The 21,925-nt window shown below is 41.3% G+C and overlaps 1 protein-coding gene across 4 annotated transcripts in view; it reads right to left on the reverse strand.

The window, feature by feature from the left end:
* Positions 1–12,387: 12,387 nt before the first annotated feature.
* The window catches only part of LOC106583664 (protein phosphatase EYA2), a 54,455-nt gene continuing 44,917 nt past the window's right edge, over positions 12,388–21,925 (reverse strand). For all 4 annotated transcript variants that reach the window (XM_045705385.2, XM_082967681.1, XM_082967680.1 and 1 more), the window contains 6 exons: positions 17,756–17,814; positions 16,695–16,855; positions 16,436–16,550; positions 14,701–14,822; positions 14,103–14,203; positions 12,388–13,667 (listed from right to left, as the gene is read on the reverse strand). In XM_045705385.2, the coding sequence (XP_045561341.2) occupies positions 13,587–13,667; positions 14,103–14,203; positions 14,701–14,822; positions 16,436–16,550; positions 16,695–16,855; positions 17,756–17,814 (639 nt within the window). In that variant the 3' untranslated portion in view covers positions 12,388–13,586. The remainder of the gene's footprint in view (positions 13,668–14,102; positions 14,204–14,700; positions 14,823–16,435; positions 16,551–16,694; positions 16,856–17,755; positions 17,815–21,925) is intronic.

Raw genomic sequence — 21,925 nt, forward strand, 5'->3', positions numbered from 1 at the left:
TAATACCCTCATTTCACTAACTTGCCATTGCCAATGGGTCATATTTAATTTATTTGAAGGTTTGCTTAGATAGCTTATAACCTATTTAAGCAGACCTTCAAATTGTTGAGTAACATTTTAATTAATAAACTATTAATAGATGATTACATGTAATTGGTTCATGTATTCATTTAACATTAGTAAATGTTTATATGTATAAACCATATTAGAAATCAGTGTTATGTGTAAATCATTAATAACAGGACTTGTATTAAATATTGTATAATTATTCCTCATTTAATGGTTAACAAACTATCTAAGGGGAGTGATCAGAGAGTGATCAGAGAGTTCATGCTGTCTGCCTTGAGACTTCCTCTAGAGACTGTAAACAAGGTGGCTTTCCACCGAGTGCACAGACGTGGAGCTTGGAGTGACAAGACCAAGGGTCCCCGACCGATCAACGCAAAAATTGAACACTACCAACGAAAGGAGCTGATCAGAAGCAGGGGAAGGGAGCTAAGCTCGGTCTGAATGACCAATTTCTCCAGGAGATAAACGAACGTCGCAAGAGGCTGTTTCCTGTCCAGAGGCAACAGAGGGAAAGGGTTTAAGCGTGCCTTTCTCATTGTAGACAAACTCTTCATAGACAGACAGCTCCTCAGAGACAGCTCTATAACACCACGGTGGTACTAAATGCTATGGGGATGTCAGGTTACGGGAAAAATGATGGGGACTAAAAATATCTGAACACTATGAAGTTGATATGTGCACAAACACACTCTACACACTGGTTTACACATATGGACGCATTCACACACACACACTTGATCTCCTCTCACTCTCTCGTTCTCTATTGTCTAGAGCTTTTCTATAATTTAATGGTTTTTGTTTGTCTATCTTTTGTATGTCTTTGTCTACATGTTTATTTATGTTTACAACAAGCAATGGGAAGATATCAGAACAGGGACGTTGGGGAATAATAACATATTTTATGGGATAAATTTGTACTGTAGTGAACCCGTTTCTATAATAATGCAAGGTCTCTTTCATAATCATGTGAAAAGTCAATTGCTATGAAAATACTGGGATGGGTTTTTCAATGAAAATGATGTTAAATTTAATTATGATGCAACTATGATGGCTGTACCACAACCTGCCGTAAGACATTATAGTCTTACTCTTATCCAGACATCATACACACTCTCACTAAATCACATCCAATATCATACACATCAACCTTCTCAGATTTACTACACACATAATATCTTGACTCAATTTTCTAACATCTGTGGCATTGGCTCACAGGCAAACAGGCAAGGGAATAAAACAAATATTGCTAGAACCTGTTTCTTGAATTATAAACATCAGACATTTGAAATCTCAAATTTTGACCATCATAATACCTCTTATGGCATTAACTTTACAAGCTCTAATGGTCAATTTAGACTGAGACTAGTACTGATGAAAGGTAAGGGTTGAAATAGGCATAGACAGTTATAATTGTAACGGCTTGAAATCTAAAATTTTGTGCGACATAATACCTTTTATGGCAGTAACTTTACAAGCACTAATTATAGTCAATTTAGACTGAGACTAGTATCTAGTTATGGTAAGGTTTGAAATAGGTATAGCCAGTTATAATTATAACGGCTTAGCAGATTATAAAAAAAGATGATCAGTCTTTACCTGACTAAAATAAAAGGAATACAGCATATACTGTTTACAGGAAACTCACTCCACATGCTTAGATGAAGTTGCGTGGAAAAAGGAATGGGGTGGTAAAATAATTTTCTGTGATGAGAAAGGAACTCAAAAGGTGTGTGATGAACAAAAATTTCGATCTGTATGTGCAAATAGTCAGGAATGATTCACAAGGAAGGTGGATCCTTTTGAATATGAAAGTGGGTGAAAAAGAGACTTGGCTCATTAATCTATATGGTCCAAATCAGGATGATCCATACTTCTTAGAAAATATTTATAGCAATTTATTGAACTTACAGGCAACAAATGATCAAATCATTATGGTGGGAGACTAAAACAGTGTTAAGTACCTCAATGGACCGTAAAGGAAATCACTCTATAAACGATCATCACCGGGCCCTTAAGGAAATCACAAATATAATGGACACATAAGAAATAGTGGATATTTGGAGACTAAAAAACCCTGACCTAGTGAGATATACAAGGAGGAGACTTAATCAAGCTAGTCGTCTTGACTACTTTCTTGTCTCTTTCTTTCATCAAAGTTTTTAAAAGTATTGATAGAAGACAGAATGTGATCGGATCATCATCTAATTGGCCTTCACATAACTCACATAACTCAGAATTTCCACCAGGATGGGGATATTGGACATTTTATCGAATTCTACTGGAGGACAATTTATTTTTAACTAAGACAAAATCATTTATAACTGACTTTTTCCAGTACAATATAGGTTCAGCAAATTCCCTTATTGTTTGGGATACCTTTAAATGTACCTTGAGAGGTCATTCAATTCAATATTCATCAGAAATAAAAAAGCAGTTTCTGTCTGAAGAGACAAGACTAACAAGGGAAATACATGAAACAATAGCACAGGTAGATAGCAATTTAAATGATACTACACAGATACAAAATAAGTTAGAGGAAAAACAAAAAGAACTGGAGGATCTTATTCAAGAACAATATAATGTAGTCTATTACAAAAATAAAGCAAACTGGATGGAATATGGAGAAAAATGCACCAAATTCTTCCTGAATCTCCAACACAGGAACGCTACCAAAGATAATTAGCAGAAACTCGTTCCTAAAGACGGAGTCATCTATGATTCTCTGAATTATATTTTAAAAGCGGAAGCTAAATATTTTAAGCAGATTTTTTTTATTTCACCCTCTGAATGACGATTACAGTAAGAAATTCTTTCCAAATAATACAAAAATATAAAATTAACAAATGTACAGAAAGATCAGTGCGAAGGCCAAATTACAGAGGAACTTTTTGAGGCTATTAAATCCTTTCAGTCTGGAAAAAACCCAGGGCTTTATGGCATGCTAGTAGATGTATATCAATACTTTTTTGATATACTAAAAGATCCATTACTTTGATACCTGACGGTTTTTTACTTTTTCATTACCGTATATTTTTACTTTTTCCCTCACTCAACTTTTTTCATTCAACTTTTTCACCCCGGAGGTTTTATCTGGACATGGTTCGTCAGGACTTCAAACAGCCGAAGCTAAGTAACATTAACATGATGCCTTCTAATTGCAGTCGTTGTACTTATAATATACAGGAGAACGATCGCCTTACGGCAAGGATAGCTGTGCTGCAAGCCCAGCTTCAGACGCGATCGTTAGGCAAGGGTAATTTCAGTGTAGGAAAGGATGAAACAGCGTCTGTGCCACCAGTAAGTACAGATAGTAACGTTAGTATAAACCCCCTCGCACGGTCCCCGCAGCCGGACATCTTTCTCATGGCTTCTGGAGGGAAACGCTGTAGGAATGCTCAACCGGTGTCGCTTATTCAGCCGACAGAAACGTTCAACCGGTTCTCCCCATTAAGCGAGTCGGAGGCCGAGACTTCTCTGGTCTCTACTCCTCCCGTTGTGGGGTCTGAGACGCCGACGGCTCCCACCATTAGCTCGGACAAATTGAAAACCCTAGTCATTGGCGACTCCATTACCCGCAGTATTAGACATAAAACGAATCATCCAGCGATCATACACTGTTTACCAGGGGGCAGGGCTACCGACGTTAAGGCTAATCTAAAGACGGTGCTGGCTAAAGCTAAAACTGGCGAGTGTAGAGAGTATAGAGATATTGTTATCCACGTCGGCACCAACGATGTTAGGATGAAACAGTCAGAGGTCACCAAGCGCAACATAGCTTCAGCGTGTAAATCAGCTAGAAAGATGTGTCGGCATCGATTAATTGTCTCTGGCCCCCTCCCAGTTAGGGGGAGTGATGAGCTCTACAGCAGAGTCTCACAACTCAATCGCTGGTTGAAAACTGTTTTCTGCCCCTCCCAAAAGATAGAATTTGTAGATAATTGGCCCTCTTTCTGGGACTCACCCACAAACAGGACCAAGCCTGGCCTGTTGAGGAGTGACGGACTCCATCCTAGCTGGAGGGGTGCTCTCATCTTATCTCCGAACATAGACAGGGCTCTAACTCCTCTAGCTCCACAATGAAATAGGGTGCAGGCCAGGCAGCAGGCTGTTAGCCAGCCTGCCAGCTTAGTGGAGTCTGCCACTAGCACAGTCAGCGTAGTCAGCTCAGCTTTCCCCATTGAGACCGTGTCTGTGCCTCGATCTAGGTTGGGCAAAATTAAAAATGGCGGTGTTCGCTTTAGCAATCTCACTAGTATAAAGACCTCCTCCATTCCTGCCATTATTGAAAGAGATTGTGATACCTCACATCTCAAAATTGGGTTACTTAATGTTAGATCCCTCACTTCCAAGGCAGTTATAGTCAATGAACTAATCACTGATAATAATCTTGATGTGATTGGCCTGACTGAAACATGACTTAAGCCTGATGAATTTACTGTGTTAAATGAGGCCTCACCCCCAGGTTACATTAGTGACCATACCCCCCGTGCATCCGGCAAAGGCGGAGGTGTTGCTAACATTTACGATAGCAAATTTCAATTTACAAAAAAAAAACAACAATGACGTTTTCGTCTTTTGAGCTTCTAGTCATGAAATCTATGCAGCCTACTCACTCACTTTTTATAGCTACTGTTTACAGGCCTCCTGGGCCATATGCAGTGTTCCTCACTGAGTTCCCTGAATTCCTATCGGATCTTGTAGTCATAGCAGATAATATTCTAATTTTTGCTGACTTTAACATTCACATGGAAAAGTCCACAGACCCACTCCAAAAGGCTTTCGGAGCCATCATCGACTCAGTGGGTTTTGTCCAACATGTCTCTGGACCTACTCACTGCCACAGTCATACTCTGGACCTAGTTTTGTCCCATGGAATAAATGTTGTGGATCTAAATGTTTTTCCTCATAATCCTGGACTATCGGACCACCATTTTATTACGTTTGCAATTGCAACAAATAATCTGCTCAGACCCCAACCAAGGAGCATTAAAAGTCGTGCTATAAATTCTCAGACAACCCAAAGATTCCTTGATGCCCTTCCAGACTGCCTCTGCCTACCCAAGGACGTCAGAGGACAAAAATCAGTTAACCACCTAACCGAGGAACTCAATTTAACCTTGCGCAATACCCTAGATGCAGTTGCACCCCTAAAAACTAAAAACATCTGTCATAAGAAACTAGCTCCCTGGTATACAGAAAATACACGAGCTCTGAAGCAAGCTTCCAGAAAATTGGAACGGAAATGGCGCCACACCAAACTGGAAGTCTTCCGACTAGCTTGGAAAGACAGTACCGTGCAGTATCGAAGAGCCCTTACTGCTGCTCGATCATCCTATTTTTCCAACTTAATTGAGGAAAATAAGAACAATCCGAAATTTCTTTTTGATACTGTCGCAAAGCTAACTAAAAAGCAGCCTTCGCAAATGGAGGATGGCTTTCACTTCAGCAGTAATAAATTTATGAACTTCTTTGAGGAAAAGATCATGATCATTAGAAAGCAAATTACAGACTCCTCTTTAAATCTGGGTATTCCTCCAAAGCTCCATTGTCCTGAGTCTGCACAACTCTGCCAGGACCTAGGATCAAGGGAGATACTAAAGTGTTTTAGTACTATATCTCTTGACGCAATGATGAAAATAATCATGGCCTCCAAACCCTCAAGCTGCATACTGGACCCTATTCCAACTAAACTACTGAAAGAGCTGCTGCCTGTGCTTGGCCCTCCTATGTTGAACATAATAAACGGCTCTCTATCCACCGGATGTGTACCAAGCTCACTAAAAGTGGCAGTAATAAAGCCTCTCTTGAAAAAGCCGAATCTTGATCCAGAAATTATAAAAAACTATCGGCCTATATCGAATCTTCCATTCCTCTCCAAAATTTTAGAAAAAGCTGTTGCACAGCAACTGACTGCCTTCCTGAAGACAAACAATGTATACGAAACGCTTCAGTCTGGTTTTAGACCCCATCATAGCACTGAGACTGCACTTGTGAAGGTGGTAAATGACCTTTTAATGACGTCAGACCGAGGCTCTGCATCTGTCCTCGTGCTCCTAGATCTTAGTGCCGCTTTTGATACCATCGATCACCACATTCTTTTGGAGAGATTGGAAACCCAAATTGGTCTACATGGACAAGTTCTGGCCTGGTTTAGATCTTATCTGTCGGAAAGATATCAGTTTGTCTCTGTGAATGGTTTGTCCTCTGACAAATCAATTGTAAATTTCGGTGTTCCTCAAGGTTCCGTTTTAGGACCACTATTGTTTTCACTATATATTTTACCTCTTGGGGATGTCATTCGAAAACATAATGTTAAATTTCACTGCTATGCGGACGACACACAGCTGTACATTTCAATGAAACATGGTGAAGCCCCAAAATTGCCCTCGCTAGAAGCCTGTGTTTCAGACATAAAGAAGTGGATGGCTGCAAACTTTCTACTTTTAAACTCGGACAAAACAGAGATGCTTGTTCTAGGTCCCAAGAAACAAAGAGATCTTCTGTTGAATCTGACAATTAATCTGGATGGTTGTACAGTCGTCTCAAATAAAACTGTGAAGGACCTCGGCGTTACTCTGGACCCTGATCTCTCTTTTGAAGAACATATCAAGACTGTTTCAAGGACAGCTTTTTTCCATCTACGTAACATTGCAAAAATCAGAAATTTTCTGTCCAAAAATGACGCAGAAAAATTAATCCATGCTTTTGTTACTTCTAGGCTGGACTACTGCAATGCTCTACTTTCCGGCTACCCGGATAAAGCACTAAATAAACTTCAGTTAGTGCTAAATACGGCTGCTAGAATCCTGACTAGAACCAAAAAATTTGATCATATTACTCCAGTGTTAGCCTCCCTACACTGGCTTCCTGTTAAGGCAAGGGCTGATTTCAAGGTTTTACTGCTAACCTACAAAGCATTACATGGGCTTGCTCCTACCTATCTTTCCGATTTGGTCCTGCCGTACATACCTACACGTACGCTACGGTCACAAGACGCAGGCCTCCTAATTGTCCCTAGAATTTCTAAGCAAACGGCTGGAGGTAGGGCTTTCTCCTATAGAGCTCCATTTTTATGGAATGGTCTGCCTACCAATGTGAGAGACGCAGACTCAGTCTCAACCTTTAAGTCTTTACTGAAGACTTATCTCTTCAGTAGGTCCTATGATTAAGTATAGTCTGGCCCAGGAGTGTGAAGGTGAACGGAAAGGCTGGAGCAACGAACCGCCCTTGCTGTCTCTGCCTTGCCGGTTCCCCTCTTTCCACTGGGATTCTCTGCCTCTAACCCTTTTACAGAGGCTGAGTCACTGGCCTACTGGTGTTCTTCCATGCCGTCCATGGGAGGGGTGCGTCACTTGAGTGGGTTGAGTCACTGACGTGGTCTTCCTGTCTGGGTTGGCGCCCCCCCCCCTTGGGTTGTGCCATGGCGGAGATCGTTGTGGGCTATACTCGGCCTTGTCTTAGGACGGTAAGTTGGTGGTTGGAGACATCCCTCTAGTGGTGTGGGGGCTGTGCTTTGGCAAAGTGGGTGGGGTTATATCCTGCCTGTTTGGCCCTGTCCGGGGGTATCATCGGATGGGGCCACAGTGTCTTCTGATCCCTCCTGTCTCAGCCTCCAGTATTTATGCTGCAGTAGTTTATGTGTCGGGGGGCTAGGGTCAGTCTGTTACATCTGGAGTATTTCTCTTGTCTTATCCGGTGTCCTGTGTGTATTTAAATATGCTCTCTCTAATTCTCTCTTTCTCTCTTTCTGTCTTTCTCTCGGAGGACCTGAGCCCTAGGACCATGCCTCAGGACTACCTGGTATGATGACTCCTTGCTGTCCCCAGTCCACCTGGCCGTGCTGCTGCTCCAGTTTCAACTGTTCTGCCTGCGGCTATGGAACCCTGACCTGTTCACCGGACGTGCTTGTTGCACCCTCGACAACTACTATGATTATTATTATTTGACCATGCTGGTCATTTATGAACATTTTAACATTTTAACATTTTGACCATGTTCTGTTATAATATCCACCCTGCACAGCCAGAAGAGGACTGGCCACCCCTCATAGCCTGGTTCCTCTCTAGGTTTCTTCCTAGGTTTTTGGCCTTTCTAGGGAGTTTTTCCTAGGGAGTTTTTCCTAGCCACCGTGCTTCTTTCACATGCTTTGCTTGCTGTTTGTGGTTTTAGGCTGGGTTTCTGTACAGCACTTTGAGAATATCAGCTGATGTACGAAGGGCTATATAAAAATAAATTTGATTTGATTTGATTTGATCCATTATTAGCTTGTTTTAACTACTCCTATAGAAATAGTAGTCTGTCATGTACTCAGCAGGAAGGTCTGATTTCACTATTATTAAAACAAGACCCAGATGGAAAATATAAAGGTCCAGTCTATCTAAAAAACTGGAATTTCACACCCTGATATGTTTCACCTGTCTTTGTGCTTGTCTCCACCCCCCTCCGGGTATCGCTCATCTTCCCCATTATCCCCAGTGTACTTATACCTGTGTCGTCTGTTTGTCTGTTGCAGTTAGTTTTGTCCGTCAAGCCTACCAGCGGTTTTCCCCATGCTCCTGTCTTTTTCTATAGTTCCTGTTTCCCAGTTTTGACCATTCTGCCCTGACCCTGAGCCTGCTTGTCATTCTGTACCTTGTCACACCGCCCTGGATTATAGACCTCTGCCTGCCCTGACCCTGACACTGCCTGCCGTTCTGTACCTTTTGTCTCTGATCTGGATTACCGACCTCTGCCTGCCCTTGACCTGTCGTTTTTCCTGCCCCTGTTCTACTAATAAACTTTTAGTACTTTGACACTGTCTGCATCTTGGTCTTCCCTAAAACGTGACACTGGAGGCCACTTACACTTCAATGTTGTGATGCAAAAATACTAGCGAAATACAAAGCACTCAGACTTAAAAAGGTTTTACCAGGTATTGTTTATCCTGATCAGACAGGTTTTTTACATGGATGATACATTGGAGATATTAAACGACAACTCCTAAAAATAATAGAACAGAAGCCAGGCCTGGTATTTATAGTGGATTTTGAAAAGGCATTTGAAAATGTAAGACTGGATTTTAATTATAAATTGTATTTATTTTTGGTGAGTCTCTTAGAAAATTGGTAATGTATAGCAACCCCAGGTGTAAAATAGTAAATAGCGGCTACTTCTCAGAGAGTTTTGCATTGTCAAGAGGTTTTAAACAAGGGGTGTCCACTGTCACCATATCTATTTGTTATGGCCATCAAAATGCTAGCTATTAAAATCAGATCAAATAACAACATTAGAGGATTAGAAATAGAAGACGTAAAAACGAAGGTGTCCATGTATGCTGATGACTCAAGTTTTATATTAAGTCTGCAAGCTAGATCCCTGCAACGTCACATTGAAGATCTAGATAAGCTCATCCATTGTTTAAAAATGGCCTTTTTCGCCTGTGTATAGATTGTCATGTCTCATTTTCTATTAATTGAAAATGAAACCCTTTTCAAAGTATCTCTCTTTTTCAAACAAGAATTGCAGAGCTGGTAACAATTACAACAAATATTATGGCTGAACTCAAATGTGCTGGTTGATAAAATACCTGTATTTTGTTTTTAAATTATATTGTAAATTGGAATGGTAGAGGTTATGTCTTTCATGGAGTTATCAGAATTGTATGGGAAGGTCTGGTCAATCCAAGATTACAGCCAATTGATTACAGCATTAACCTAAAAATGGAGGAGGCAGGTGGCAGTGGGAGAAGGTAGGGAACTGGTCTGTCTGCCCAATTTAAAGGATCAAAACTGGCAGAGGAATAAAAATCGCATAATTAGGAAAGTATACCAGTTTCATTTGAGGACAGCTGTGCCACACATATTGCAAAATAATTGAGAAGAGATTTTTGATGTACCAATTCCATGGTACAGGGTGTATCTCAAAGTTTTGCTCACTTGAGGTGGAGTATTTTATGATAAGCTGCAGACCTCACTATTTACCCAGAGAGTTTTCATCTGTTTTTTTCGTGGCTGTCTATATACCACCCCAGAGTGAGGTTGGAACTAAAACCGCACTAAATGAGCTGTATTCTGCCATACGCAAACAGGAAAACACTCATCCAGAGGCGGCGTTCCTAGTGGCCGGTGACTTTAATGCAGGGAAACTTCAATCAGTTTTACTGAATTTCTATCAACATGTTAAATGTGCAATCAGGGGTAAAAAAAAAATTCTAGACCACCTCTACTCCACACACAGAGATGCGTACAAAGCTCTCCCTCACCCTCCATTTGGCAAATCTGACCATAACTCTATCCTCCTGATTCCTGCTTACAAGCAAAAATTAAAGCAGGAAGCACCAGTGACTCGGTCTATAAAAAAAGTGGTCAGATGAAGCGGATGCTAAACTACAGGACTCTTTTGCTAGCACAGACTGGAATATGTTCCAGAATTCTTCCGATGACATTGAGGAATACACCACATCAGTCACTGGCTTTATCAATAAGTGCATCGAGGACGTCGTCCCAACAGTGATTGTAGGTACATAGCCCAACCAGAAGCCACGGATTACAGGCAACATCTGCATTGAGCTAAAGGGTAGAGCTGCCGCTTTCAAGGAGTGGGACTCTAACCCGGAAGCTTATAAGAAATCCCACTATGCCCTCTGACGAACCATCAAACAGGCAAAGCGTCAATACAGGACTAAGATTGAATCCCTGTTCACTCATGACTGCACGGCCAGGCACAACTCCAACACCATCATTAAGTTTGCTGATGACACAACAGCCTATAGGGACCATGTGGTGCAAGGACAACAACCTCTCCCTCAACGTGATCAGACAAAGGAGATGATTGTGGACTACAGGAAAAAGAAGACCGAGCATGCCCCCATTCTCATCGATGGGGCTGTATGGGAGCAGGTTGAGAGCTTCAAGTTCCTTGGCGTCCACATCACCAACAAACTATCATGGTCCAAACACACCAAGACAGTTGTGAAGAGGGCACGACAAAACCTATTCTCCCTCAGGAGACTGAAAAGATTTGGCATGGGTCCTCAGATCCACAAAATGTTTACAGCTGCACCATCGAGAGCATCCTGACGGGTTGCATCACTGCCTGGTATGGCAACTGCTCGGCCTCCAACCACAAAGCACTACAGAGGGTGTTGCGTACGGCCCAGTACGTCACCGGGGCCAAGCTTCCTGCCAGCCAGGACCTCAATACCAGGCGGTGTCAGAGGAAGGCCCTAAAAATTGTCAAAGTCTCTAGCCACCCTAGTCATAGACTGTTCTCTCTGCTATCGCACAGCAAGCGGTACCGGAGTGCCAAGTCTAGGTCCAAGAGGCTTCTAAACAGCTTCTACCCTCAACCCATAAGACTCCTGAACATCTAATCAAATGGCTACCCAGATTATTTGCATTGACCCCACACCCCCCTCACTGTTACTACTCTCTTTTATTATCTATGCATAGCCACTTTAACAACCCTACCTGCATGTACATAATTATCTCAAATTACCTCGACACCAGTCCCCCCCCACATTGACACACTGACTCTGTACCGGCACCCCCTGTATATAGCCCTGCTATTGTTATTTACTGCTGCTCTTTAATTATTTGTTTTTCTTATCTCTTACGTTTTTTTACTTACATTTTTTTTGTATTTTCTTAAAACTGCATTGTTGGTTAAGGGCTTGTAAGTAAGCATTTCACTGTTGTATTCGGCGCATGTGACAAATACAATTTGATTTGATATGAGTTGATATATAAAAGGACACAAGATTCAAGACTTGGTGCTTTTCAGCTAAAATTGTCATATAGAATTCTTGCCACCAAAACAATGTTGCATATTTGGGGCATACAATAATCGCAGCTCTGCAGATTTTGTTGTGAGGATACAGAATCAATAGACCATTTGTTCTGGTATTACCCTCAGGTAGCCTGTTTCTGGTTGAGGGGCAGGTTTCGGGGTACTGTGGGGGGGATCTTGGAGGGCTGGTGGCCCGGCTGTTGGGAGCATGGGCCGGTGGCTTATACTGTAGGTCGCTGGTTCGGATCCCCGTTTTTGACCTTGTGGGAGATCTGTCGACATGCCCTTGAGCAGGGCATTGACCCTGGTTGCTTCTGTGGGTCGCTCTGGATGGGAGTCTGTTAGATGACTGAATGTAATGTCAATGTTGAGCGGCTTCACTGCAAGTAGATTGTATGTTTTAATATTTAATAAAAAAAATATATATATAATAATAGAATAATGTTCATAAGTAGACCGTCCAAAGACCTATTACCTGAACATTCAGGAATACAGTTCAAATGTGTCGTCAGTGAGCAGTTCAATCTTAATTAAGATACACTTTTCTCAGAATGTAATTAATTTATCTTTATTAATCTATTATAATTGTCCGTCGAAACAATAAAACCTTATATACAGATCATAGCTAAGCTGACAGTGTAATAGGCACATGCAAGTCGAAAGACTATCATAGCATTTCCCTTACATACAGGTTATACATAAACGTTCATGGAGAAAGATGACAACAAATGTACACCCAGCAACTTATGAAGCACAAAATGTGTTCCTTAATAAAAAGATTCAATCGCTAGACTAAGTCCTCTCCAAGACAAATGTATATGCTGAAAGAGACGTGTCACAAGGTATGGATAGTTGATTTTTCCTTTGTCAAAGGGTTGCTTAGTTTCCATATCCATTAATCAAGATGTTAGTTTTAGTAATGCTGTTGGTCTTTGTCTGTCTGAACATCTTGGCCTAGCTGCTCTTACCAATTTATATTTTATTTTCATAAAAGGGCACGGAATGGATAAGATAATTGACTTTTCATTATTGGTATATTAGATTAAAATGTCATCATCCAGAAAAGCCATGTGAAACAATTGAGTCAAGGTAGGATCTAGCTATCTCTAATAACTTGCTGGTAATGTCCAATCCTCATTCATAACCCTTATTTTATACTGAATAAAAATATAAACGCAACATGTAAAGTGTTGTTCCCATGTTTCATGAGCTGAAATAAAAAAATCACAGAAATGTTCGATGCTCACAAAAGGTTCTCTCTCTCAAATTTTGTGCACAAATTTGTTTACATCCCTGTTCATGAGCATTTCACCTTTGCATATCTAGACTCTGGTATGGTGCTGGAGATAATGGAAATGAGGTTGAAGAGTGGCCTAATTGCCCTTTAACAATGTCCTCTTATCTATCCCATTCCTAATAAGAAAAGTGAGCACACAACAAAACAAAACTATTCATCCTCCATGTAAGGAAAAATGCACTTAGATCACCTAGATTGTTATTTTCAGTGCAACGCTCTAAAGTTGAAAAGTGGGATACCTTTCATATGTAAAAGTCTCTGTGTAAAAGGATGAAAGCACATATAATATTTCCAGTAACAATTGCGATTCCCTGCAAGATACAAAGATTGGTCCCTTATTCTTGGCTTTTGTATTGTGGTGAATCGACACCGCCCTCAACCACAATTGGTCCATTGGACAGGAAGTGGCATCACCAGGCAGGAAGTGGCTAAGGGCATGATGGGATAGTGCCCACTAGAGGTAGTCCAGCTCCAGTGCATGACTCAGAGCCTCCAGGTCAGGCCGACACGACACTCTCCAGAAGGGCATGTTCTTCTGCAAGACACAAATGGACATGTTGAAAATGATGAACACTGGCTAAACTAGCTAGCTAACATTGTTACATTTACATTTTACATTTTAGTCATTTAGCAGACGCTCTTATCCAGAGCGACTTACAGTAGTGAATTCATACATTTGTTCAGTGAGCCACGCTCAAGTTACCCAAGCTCAGCGAGCTAATACAATCTTATGGCGTGTAGGAAAGGATAGAAACCCCAGTCACTGGTCAAACTAATACCAAACACAATTCCATGCTTTAGGATAGAAACATTATCTTGGTTTTTCAAATGATAAGCAAACATTTGAAATAATATGTGTGGGGGGATATTAGATTTGATCTGACGTCTTTGCACTAGCATGAAAAATAAGGCAGAGGGAAATATATTGTGCACCCACCCACCCCTTTTCCTGGTTACACGTGAGTCTCACCTTCTTGGCTACAGACTCCTCCTCCACTCCATCCCCTATTACCACGTACACTGCTCGCCGACCAAACCTCTGAGCCACACGCTCAAAGCAACTCTCCTTCCCTGGAGAATAGGTAAGTGTTAAAATTATTAAAAGTAACAAATAAGTGTGTTCAGATTGTTACAAAATGAAGTGTTAATTAAGACTTTGTGAAACTAACAAATGTTGTATACTTCATCTCAAACACTAGGAACTTTAAAAACCATGATTACATTTTTTTTTTACATTGGTAGGACTACTTATGCTGCAACTCAGCTTTTAGCTGCAAATGTGTACAATTCAAAATAAACCTGAAATTCATATCAAGTGCTAAACGTAAGTGTAAACAAATTAAAATAACACTTTTGGTAAAAATGTCAAGAAAGTAAACAGATTGCACAATGCCAGCTGGCAGGTAGTAAACATGCTTGTATACAAATTGTTATACACAACATAAACATTTTTTCAACGACGATGTGAAAACAATCAACCCAACTCTAAATCAACCCAACCCAACTGTCTCTTTTTAACTCTAACAACTGATAATCTATGCCATATCGAGTGCGGCACGCTGCCTCACCTGTCTTGGTGGCACTGTAGATATTCTCTATAGGGAAGGCTGAGCCCAGTCCGTAGAGCAGGACCTTGGACAGGGCTGGGATCAGCTGGGTGGTAGTCACCAGCACATTCACACAGTTTGGTCTGAAAACAGAGAAATGTCAACACATGATATCAATATGTCATGCTAGCGTACTTGTAAATGTCCAGTCATTGCACTAACGCTAGTTAGCAACGGCCCGGGAAACTAACTCCAACTTCCTTCAAACTGCACGCAGAGAGAAGAAAATGGTATCCATAAGTTCATCTGTGTAACGATGTGCGCTGAGAGTCGGGAAGCAAGTTCAGGGAGTGAGTGTTTTAATAAAATAAAACGGAACATAATCCAAAACAAGAACCTCAAACAGCACACAGCCATGACTCAGAAACAATGACGCCTGGGGAAGGAACCAAAGGGAGTGACATATATAGGGTAGGTAATCAGGGAAGTGATGGAGTCCAGGTGAGTCTGACGATGCGCAGGTGTGTGCATAACGATGGTGACAGGTGTGCACCATAACGAGCAGCCTGGTGACCTTGAGGTCGGAGAGGGAACACACGTGACAATCTGACTCTGAGCAAGTAGAAAAACAGAATATCACAGTATCCCTTTAATACATTTGGAGTACCATGCATTTATCATTTGTACCCAACTATATTATTCTGAGTGAACCTACTGTTTACATTGTTTACTATTTTCTGAATTTAGCTCAATCGTATATAGATTTTTTACATTTCTTTCACCTTTATTTAACCAGGTAGGACAGTTGAGAACAAGTTCTCATTTACAACTGTGACCTGGCCAAGATAAAGCAAAGCAGTGCTACAAAAACAACACAGAGTTACACATGGGATAAACAAACGTACAGTCAATAACACAATAGAAAAATCTGTATACAGTGTGTGTAAATGAAGTATGGAGGTAAGGCAATAAATAGACCAATAGTGGCGAAGTAATTACAATTTAGCAATTTACACTGGAGTGATATATGTGCAGATGAGGATGAGCAAGTAGAAATACTGGTGTGCAAAAGAGCAGAAAAACCAAAACAAATATGGGGATGAGGTAGGTAGTTGGTTGGATGGGCTATTTACAGATTTACAGACATTTGATGTGATTAGGATCTATTTTAGTCCTCATTTGGAATAATCTTCCAAGAGTCCTTAAACATTAAAATACAATTTATAATGCAATCACATTTTCACATATAACACACTGTTACAAACAGTCATAATACACTGCCATATTGACCAGATAAATACTCTTGACAGTCTGAACAGATTGATTGGTTTCTTCATCTACCACAGTCTTGCACAACCTTCACATTCATTATATTTAAGTGGTTCTAAAGAATTGTTTGAAGTTATATATTGAAAGGTTTCTGGTTTGCTCAGAGAAAATATTTAATTTCTTTATTGCTCTGAATCGAAATGTTATTTTGCCTATTTCTCTTTTCTGCCATATAACACATAGATGGTGGACAATCTATTCCTAGTATTGACTGAATGTTTGTCTCTTACCAACTGAATACTGTTGTGAATGGAGTTTGGCCGTTTTAAACGGTGTACATTGTGAAATAAAATAAGCATGTTTTTTCCAATTATCTTGTTGATTGATGACCACCCAAGAGCATTGTGCATGACTACAACTGAATAATCATATCTCCACCTTAAAACAATGGAGTATCTAGGGCAGTTGAGAAGGCGGGTGCCCTTACCTGGAGTTTATGAGGGCCAAGGCCTTGAGAGCCTGGGTCAGCCACAGATCTGTTAGAACCTCCATCTCCCTCCGCAGCTGCAGCCACTCCTCCCGCTTGGGACTGCCCAGCAAACCTGACACAATCACAATCACACACCAATTATTCATTATGATCATGGTTATACAGCATGGACAAATTTAACTTACATTGTAATTTATATATCAGCTGACCACCAGAGAAGATCACACCTACACGCACACACCCAAACAGAACCCACCTCCCACGTTGTTCTTAAAGGTGTTGTAGATCTCCTTCACCCTCCTGTAGCGAAAGGCCAGTTTCCTCATCCAGTCAGCCCCACCGTGGACACCTGAGCCCAGGCACAGAGTACCGGCCCCCGTAGGGCTCTGGAACCCGTCCGTGCCAAAGTTATACGTGCTGCAAGAAAACAACAAAAAGAGAGCATTAAAGAGAAGCATGGCCCTGGGCTATGGTCAGATCAATGTACAACTCTGGTTGATATTTGGTGGCTGTCTCAGAGGGACTTGACCAGTGCCTGTAGATTTATGGAGTAGTATAATATAATTACTGAAGTAGCTAGTGTAAAGAATAATAGAGGAATGCATTATGCAAAACCTTTTTCCAGTGGGAACCTGGACGGGAACAGACATATTATTTTTTACATCTAAAATCCTATAATAAAGAGAGTGAGGGTGAGACCATGCAAGGATAAAACAAGATTGAATTAGAATTTTACACAATACACAACAGATCAATATTAGAAGTTTGTTATATATTTGTGGGAGAACGTGTAGTATGCACATCCAGCTGGGTTAATACATATTGAAAAGAGTAACATGCCTGAAAGCACTCAAAAATGGGGGAAGGAATGCACATATTATTAGGCATGAGGAACATCTTGCACTTTATCAAATATTCCTTTGAAACCTATCCTAAAATTCTTCATCAATTTATTTAGTAACATTTCTGGAACGAGGGAGACAGAGACAATGACAGAGTGTTATTTTGATTAGACGTTGAAGAATGATGATATTGTTAACGCTGATATATTGTATTGCCAGAGGGAGAGAGAGAGAGAGAGAGGGGGAGAGAGAGAGGGGGGAGAGAGAGAGAGAGAGAGAGAGAGAGTGTGAGTGAGTGACAGAGAGAGAGAGAGAGAGAGAGAGAGAGAGAGAGAGAGAGAGAGAGAGAGACTTGTTTTCGAAAAAGAGAGCAGGGCATATTATCAATATACCCCCGCTGGTCCTTTTGTAAACCCACTCAGTGCTGGTTTAAGTGTGGGGCGAGTTAAATTCAAGATGAAAAGCTGTACAGTACCTCAGGTCCTGCCCATTGTCGTCTGACGCCACGTCATCAATATGAACTTGGTCACATTCCTGGGAAAGGAGAGGGAAAGATAGTGGATATGTTAGAGAAGGAGATCCGTTTCAAAGCTGTGCATGGGCAGGTTTCTTCTTAAGGGAGCCTCAGGGAGCGATAGAACAAAAAAAGAAGAAAACAAAAGACAACAGGGAGGTGGAAATAAGCTGCTGAGACATTCAGGCGCCAGTATGGCAGCGTACCAACTCCACCTGACACCACTATACTCCACTAATAAACCCCACTAAGATTTACACCATATAAACCTCTTTTACCAACTGCCAAAGAACCTTCAGATCTATGTCCATTAAATACAGGATTTTTGTAATGTTAAATATACTGTAGTATACAATATTAATACGGTATATGGTAGTACATATACTGGATGTAAATGGATTTCTGGATTGTTGGTGTGTGGAAGGTGCTACAAGTCGTTACGAGGTACAAACTACTGTGGAAAAACAGCTAAGTTTCTTCCTCAGACAATTCTTAAAAACGACTTTCCCATGGTGCTCCACTACAATACACGCACTATCCTCCCACCTCTCCACCAAATCCCTTTGAATCTCCACTTCAGATCTGCTATTCTCATCTCTTCCCTTCTTTAATTCCCTGACTCCTACTTCAGTAACTACTGACTCCTACCTCTTCTCCCACACGGCTACACCGGACTGACAGGCCGTGCTATCGCCTTTCAACCGGCCTGAGACACAGGAAGACGCTACCTCATCACGCTCTTACATCTCAGCCTCACTCCTTCCCCATTACTGCTGTAACGCTCCTCCAATGCTGCGACCCAGCTCCCCCAGACACAGAGGGAATCGTTAACACGACCCACAACAGGCTAAGCTAGGGTTTTATGAGGCAGCTCTAGACCCCAGTACATCTCAACACCTCCCAAGCTAAATTGATTTAAAGACATGAATTGGCGTTTGGCGTGGATGGAGAAGTACATATCTGGCTATGTAGGGATGGGTTTCGATGATGAATATAGACATAGAGCTATCTGTGCAAAATTAGAAATATTACATGTTTCTGACTTCTCACAGGAGCTAGTTAAATGAACGACTATTTTCTTCTGTTTCATCAAGAAGCAGTGTAACTGCGGTAGAGCCTTCCCTAGCTCTTATCTCTTCATTGCCTACAGCTTACTCAGCCTGTGGCATCTATTATCTCTCTATTAGCAGCTTCCAAACCTGTAGGAAGATTCCTCCATAAATCATTCACAGCCCACGACTAACAAAGATGGCCACCGCTATAGGCCAACTGTATGCATGAGGAACTACAGAGGCGGGCAAAAAGAAGGAACTTTAAAAGAGGGGTTTGAGAACGGCTTTGTCAGCCTTCCTCCCCTCAGGTGCTTCTTCTCCCCACAACAAATGTTCCTTTCAGAGACAGACACACACCTACAATTAACAACTCACAGTGTTCCTTCTCCCCACAAGCCCAATTGAATCCTCGTCTTTGTCAGAACAAGGCAGTGGAATGCACAGAGAAAAGCTTACATGTCGTTCATGCTGGTAAAAATACATAAGTTTAACCCTATCCCAAATTCACTTTACCAGTTAGGCTTTCAACTGGAATATACAATATATATCCAGTGGTTAATTTGTAAATAGGGAGGTGAGCTGAGAGGGGGGTGACCTGGGGGCCTTTGAGGTACAGGAATGTATATATCATTTTTAAGAATAAACTTTACAATAAAGCCTTGCATGCATTTACCTCACTGTTGCGTGCTGGCATAGAGCAGTAGAGTAGAGGCACTTGCAGAAGGTGCACACATGAGGAAAACTTTTTGAAGCCTACAGTCCTGGAAAAATGTGTCCTTTAATAAACACATTTCATGCAATTGCACATCATTTTAGATGACTGCTGTCTTTAGCAGAATCTTTTTTAATATCTCACAAATATCTCACAAATTTGACAAACTGAGAATCTGAGATCAATAAAAACAAACTTGTGTTAAATCCATCAGTAGCCTAGGTGTGCAGAGACACATATTGTACAATATGAGGAGGATAGTCCTAAAAATGCTGTCCAGTTTCACTGACTCACCCAATGATGTGCAGCTCACTCACCAGAGATGGACGATGATCTCGTGCCAAACGCCTATCTCTGTCTTCTTTTACTTTGTCAAACAATGCTGCTCGCTCAATAGGCCTATTTGGTAGTTGATAACATAGGCCTATTTGGTAGTTGATAACATAGGCCTATTTGGTAGTTGATAACATAGGCCTATTTGGTAGTTGATAACATAGGCCTATTTGGTAGTTGATAACATAGGCCTATTTGGTAGTTGATAACATAGGACTATTTGGTAGTTGATAACATAGGCCTATTTGGTAGTTGATAACATAGGCCTATTTGGTAGTTGATAACATAGGCCTATTTGGTAGTTGATAACATAGGCCTATTTGGTAGTTGATAACATAGGCCTATTTGGTAGTTGATAACATAGGCCTATTTGGTAGTTGATAACATAGGCCTATTTGGTAGTTGATAACATAGGACTATTTGGTAGTTGATAACATAGGACTATTTGGTAGTTGATAACATAGGACTATTTAGTAGTTGATAACATAGGCCTATTTGGTAGTTGATAACATAGGCCTATTTGGTAGTTGATAACATAGGACTATTTGGTAGTTGATAACATAGGCCTATTTGGTAGTTGATAACATAGGCCTATTTGGTAGTTGATAACATAGGCCTATTTGGTAGTTGATAACATAGGCCTATTTGTAGGCATGCGTTGTGATTGGGCTCTACACACTCCACAGAAGCTATGGATCTTCTGTGGCCTCTAGACCTACTCCTGGTGTAGTCTTCTGAATAACTTCATTTCTTTCCTCAAAGACAGCAGTAATTCTAGAACTTTATCAGGGTGCTGTGGCACTTCCAGCACCCTTCCCACAGCTCTGATTCTAGAAGGAAATAAATGATGAAGTGCAACGCTGGAGAGATGAGAGTCGCAGGCTCACGTCATGTTTATCAGAGCAGAGAGAGAGATCATAAAATGTGAGTCTCGTTCTAGTAGAGATACAGGCGTGCTTCTCTCACCACGGCAATGTCTACACGTTGGTCTATTTTATAATTAACCAGGCAAGTCAGTTAAGAACAAATTCTTATTTACAATGACAGCCAACCAGGGAACAGTGGGTTACATGCCTTGTTCAGGGGAAGAACGACACATTTTTACCTTGTCAGGCTACCTTCCGCGCGTCTATATCGGCTACAATGTAGCACAAACCATAAACCCAGGCCGGCCCAACACCAATCAATTCTTACAATATCAGGCATGTTTTCACATAACATTATGTTTTTTAGAGTGTAAAAGAATTACAGAGGAGGAAACTTGAATTAACTCAGATTTTATTATAATTTTCACATTGCAAACAGTAAAAATAATTGTTCACACCACGAGAGGTACCGGAACCTGGTAAATGGGTTCCGGATCAAAACAGTCCCCCACTGGATCCTGGTCTGGCAGGATCTGGCTCAAATTAAGGACTGAGTATATGACAGAATATCCCTAATAATGTGAAAGGGAATATTCTTTGAATATGATGCAATATTGTCATGAGAGATGTCACTGAACCTTGACATATACTTGAAATATAAGAAACTCCCTCTAGAACAAAGCTGTCTATCATTGTCTGTATAAAACATATCATACTGCTTATAGTTAGGGCCAGGCATCTTTTCCAGACCATATGACCTGACCAGGAAAAACTGAGCTCTAACGGCAGCCTTGAGTTTGTGGGAGTATGGGGGGATGGGGGGATGAGGATGGGGGATGGAGAGATGGAGGGATGGGGGAATGGAGCATGAGGAATGGGGGATGGAGAGATGGGGAATGGAGCATGAGGAATGGGGGATGGAGAGATGGAGGGATGGGGATGAGGGATGGAGGGATGGTGGATGGAGAGATTGGGGGATGGGGATGGAGGATGAGGGATGGGGGATAGAGGTGGGAGGATGGAGGGATGGGAATGAGGCATGGAGGATGAGGGATGGGGATGAGGGATGGAGAGATGGAGGGATAGGGGATGGAGAGATGGAGGTATGGAGGGATGGGGGATGCGGGATGGGGATGGAGGGATGGGGGATAGGGGATGAAGGATGGGG

The sequence above is a fragment of the Salmo salar genome, chromosome 22 (genome assembly GCF_965601325.2).
Source record: "Salmo salar chromosome 22, fSalSal1, whole genome shotgun sequence".
NCBI lineage: Eukaryota > Metazoa > Chordata > Actinopteri > Salmoniformes > Salmonidae > Salmo > Salmo salar.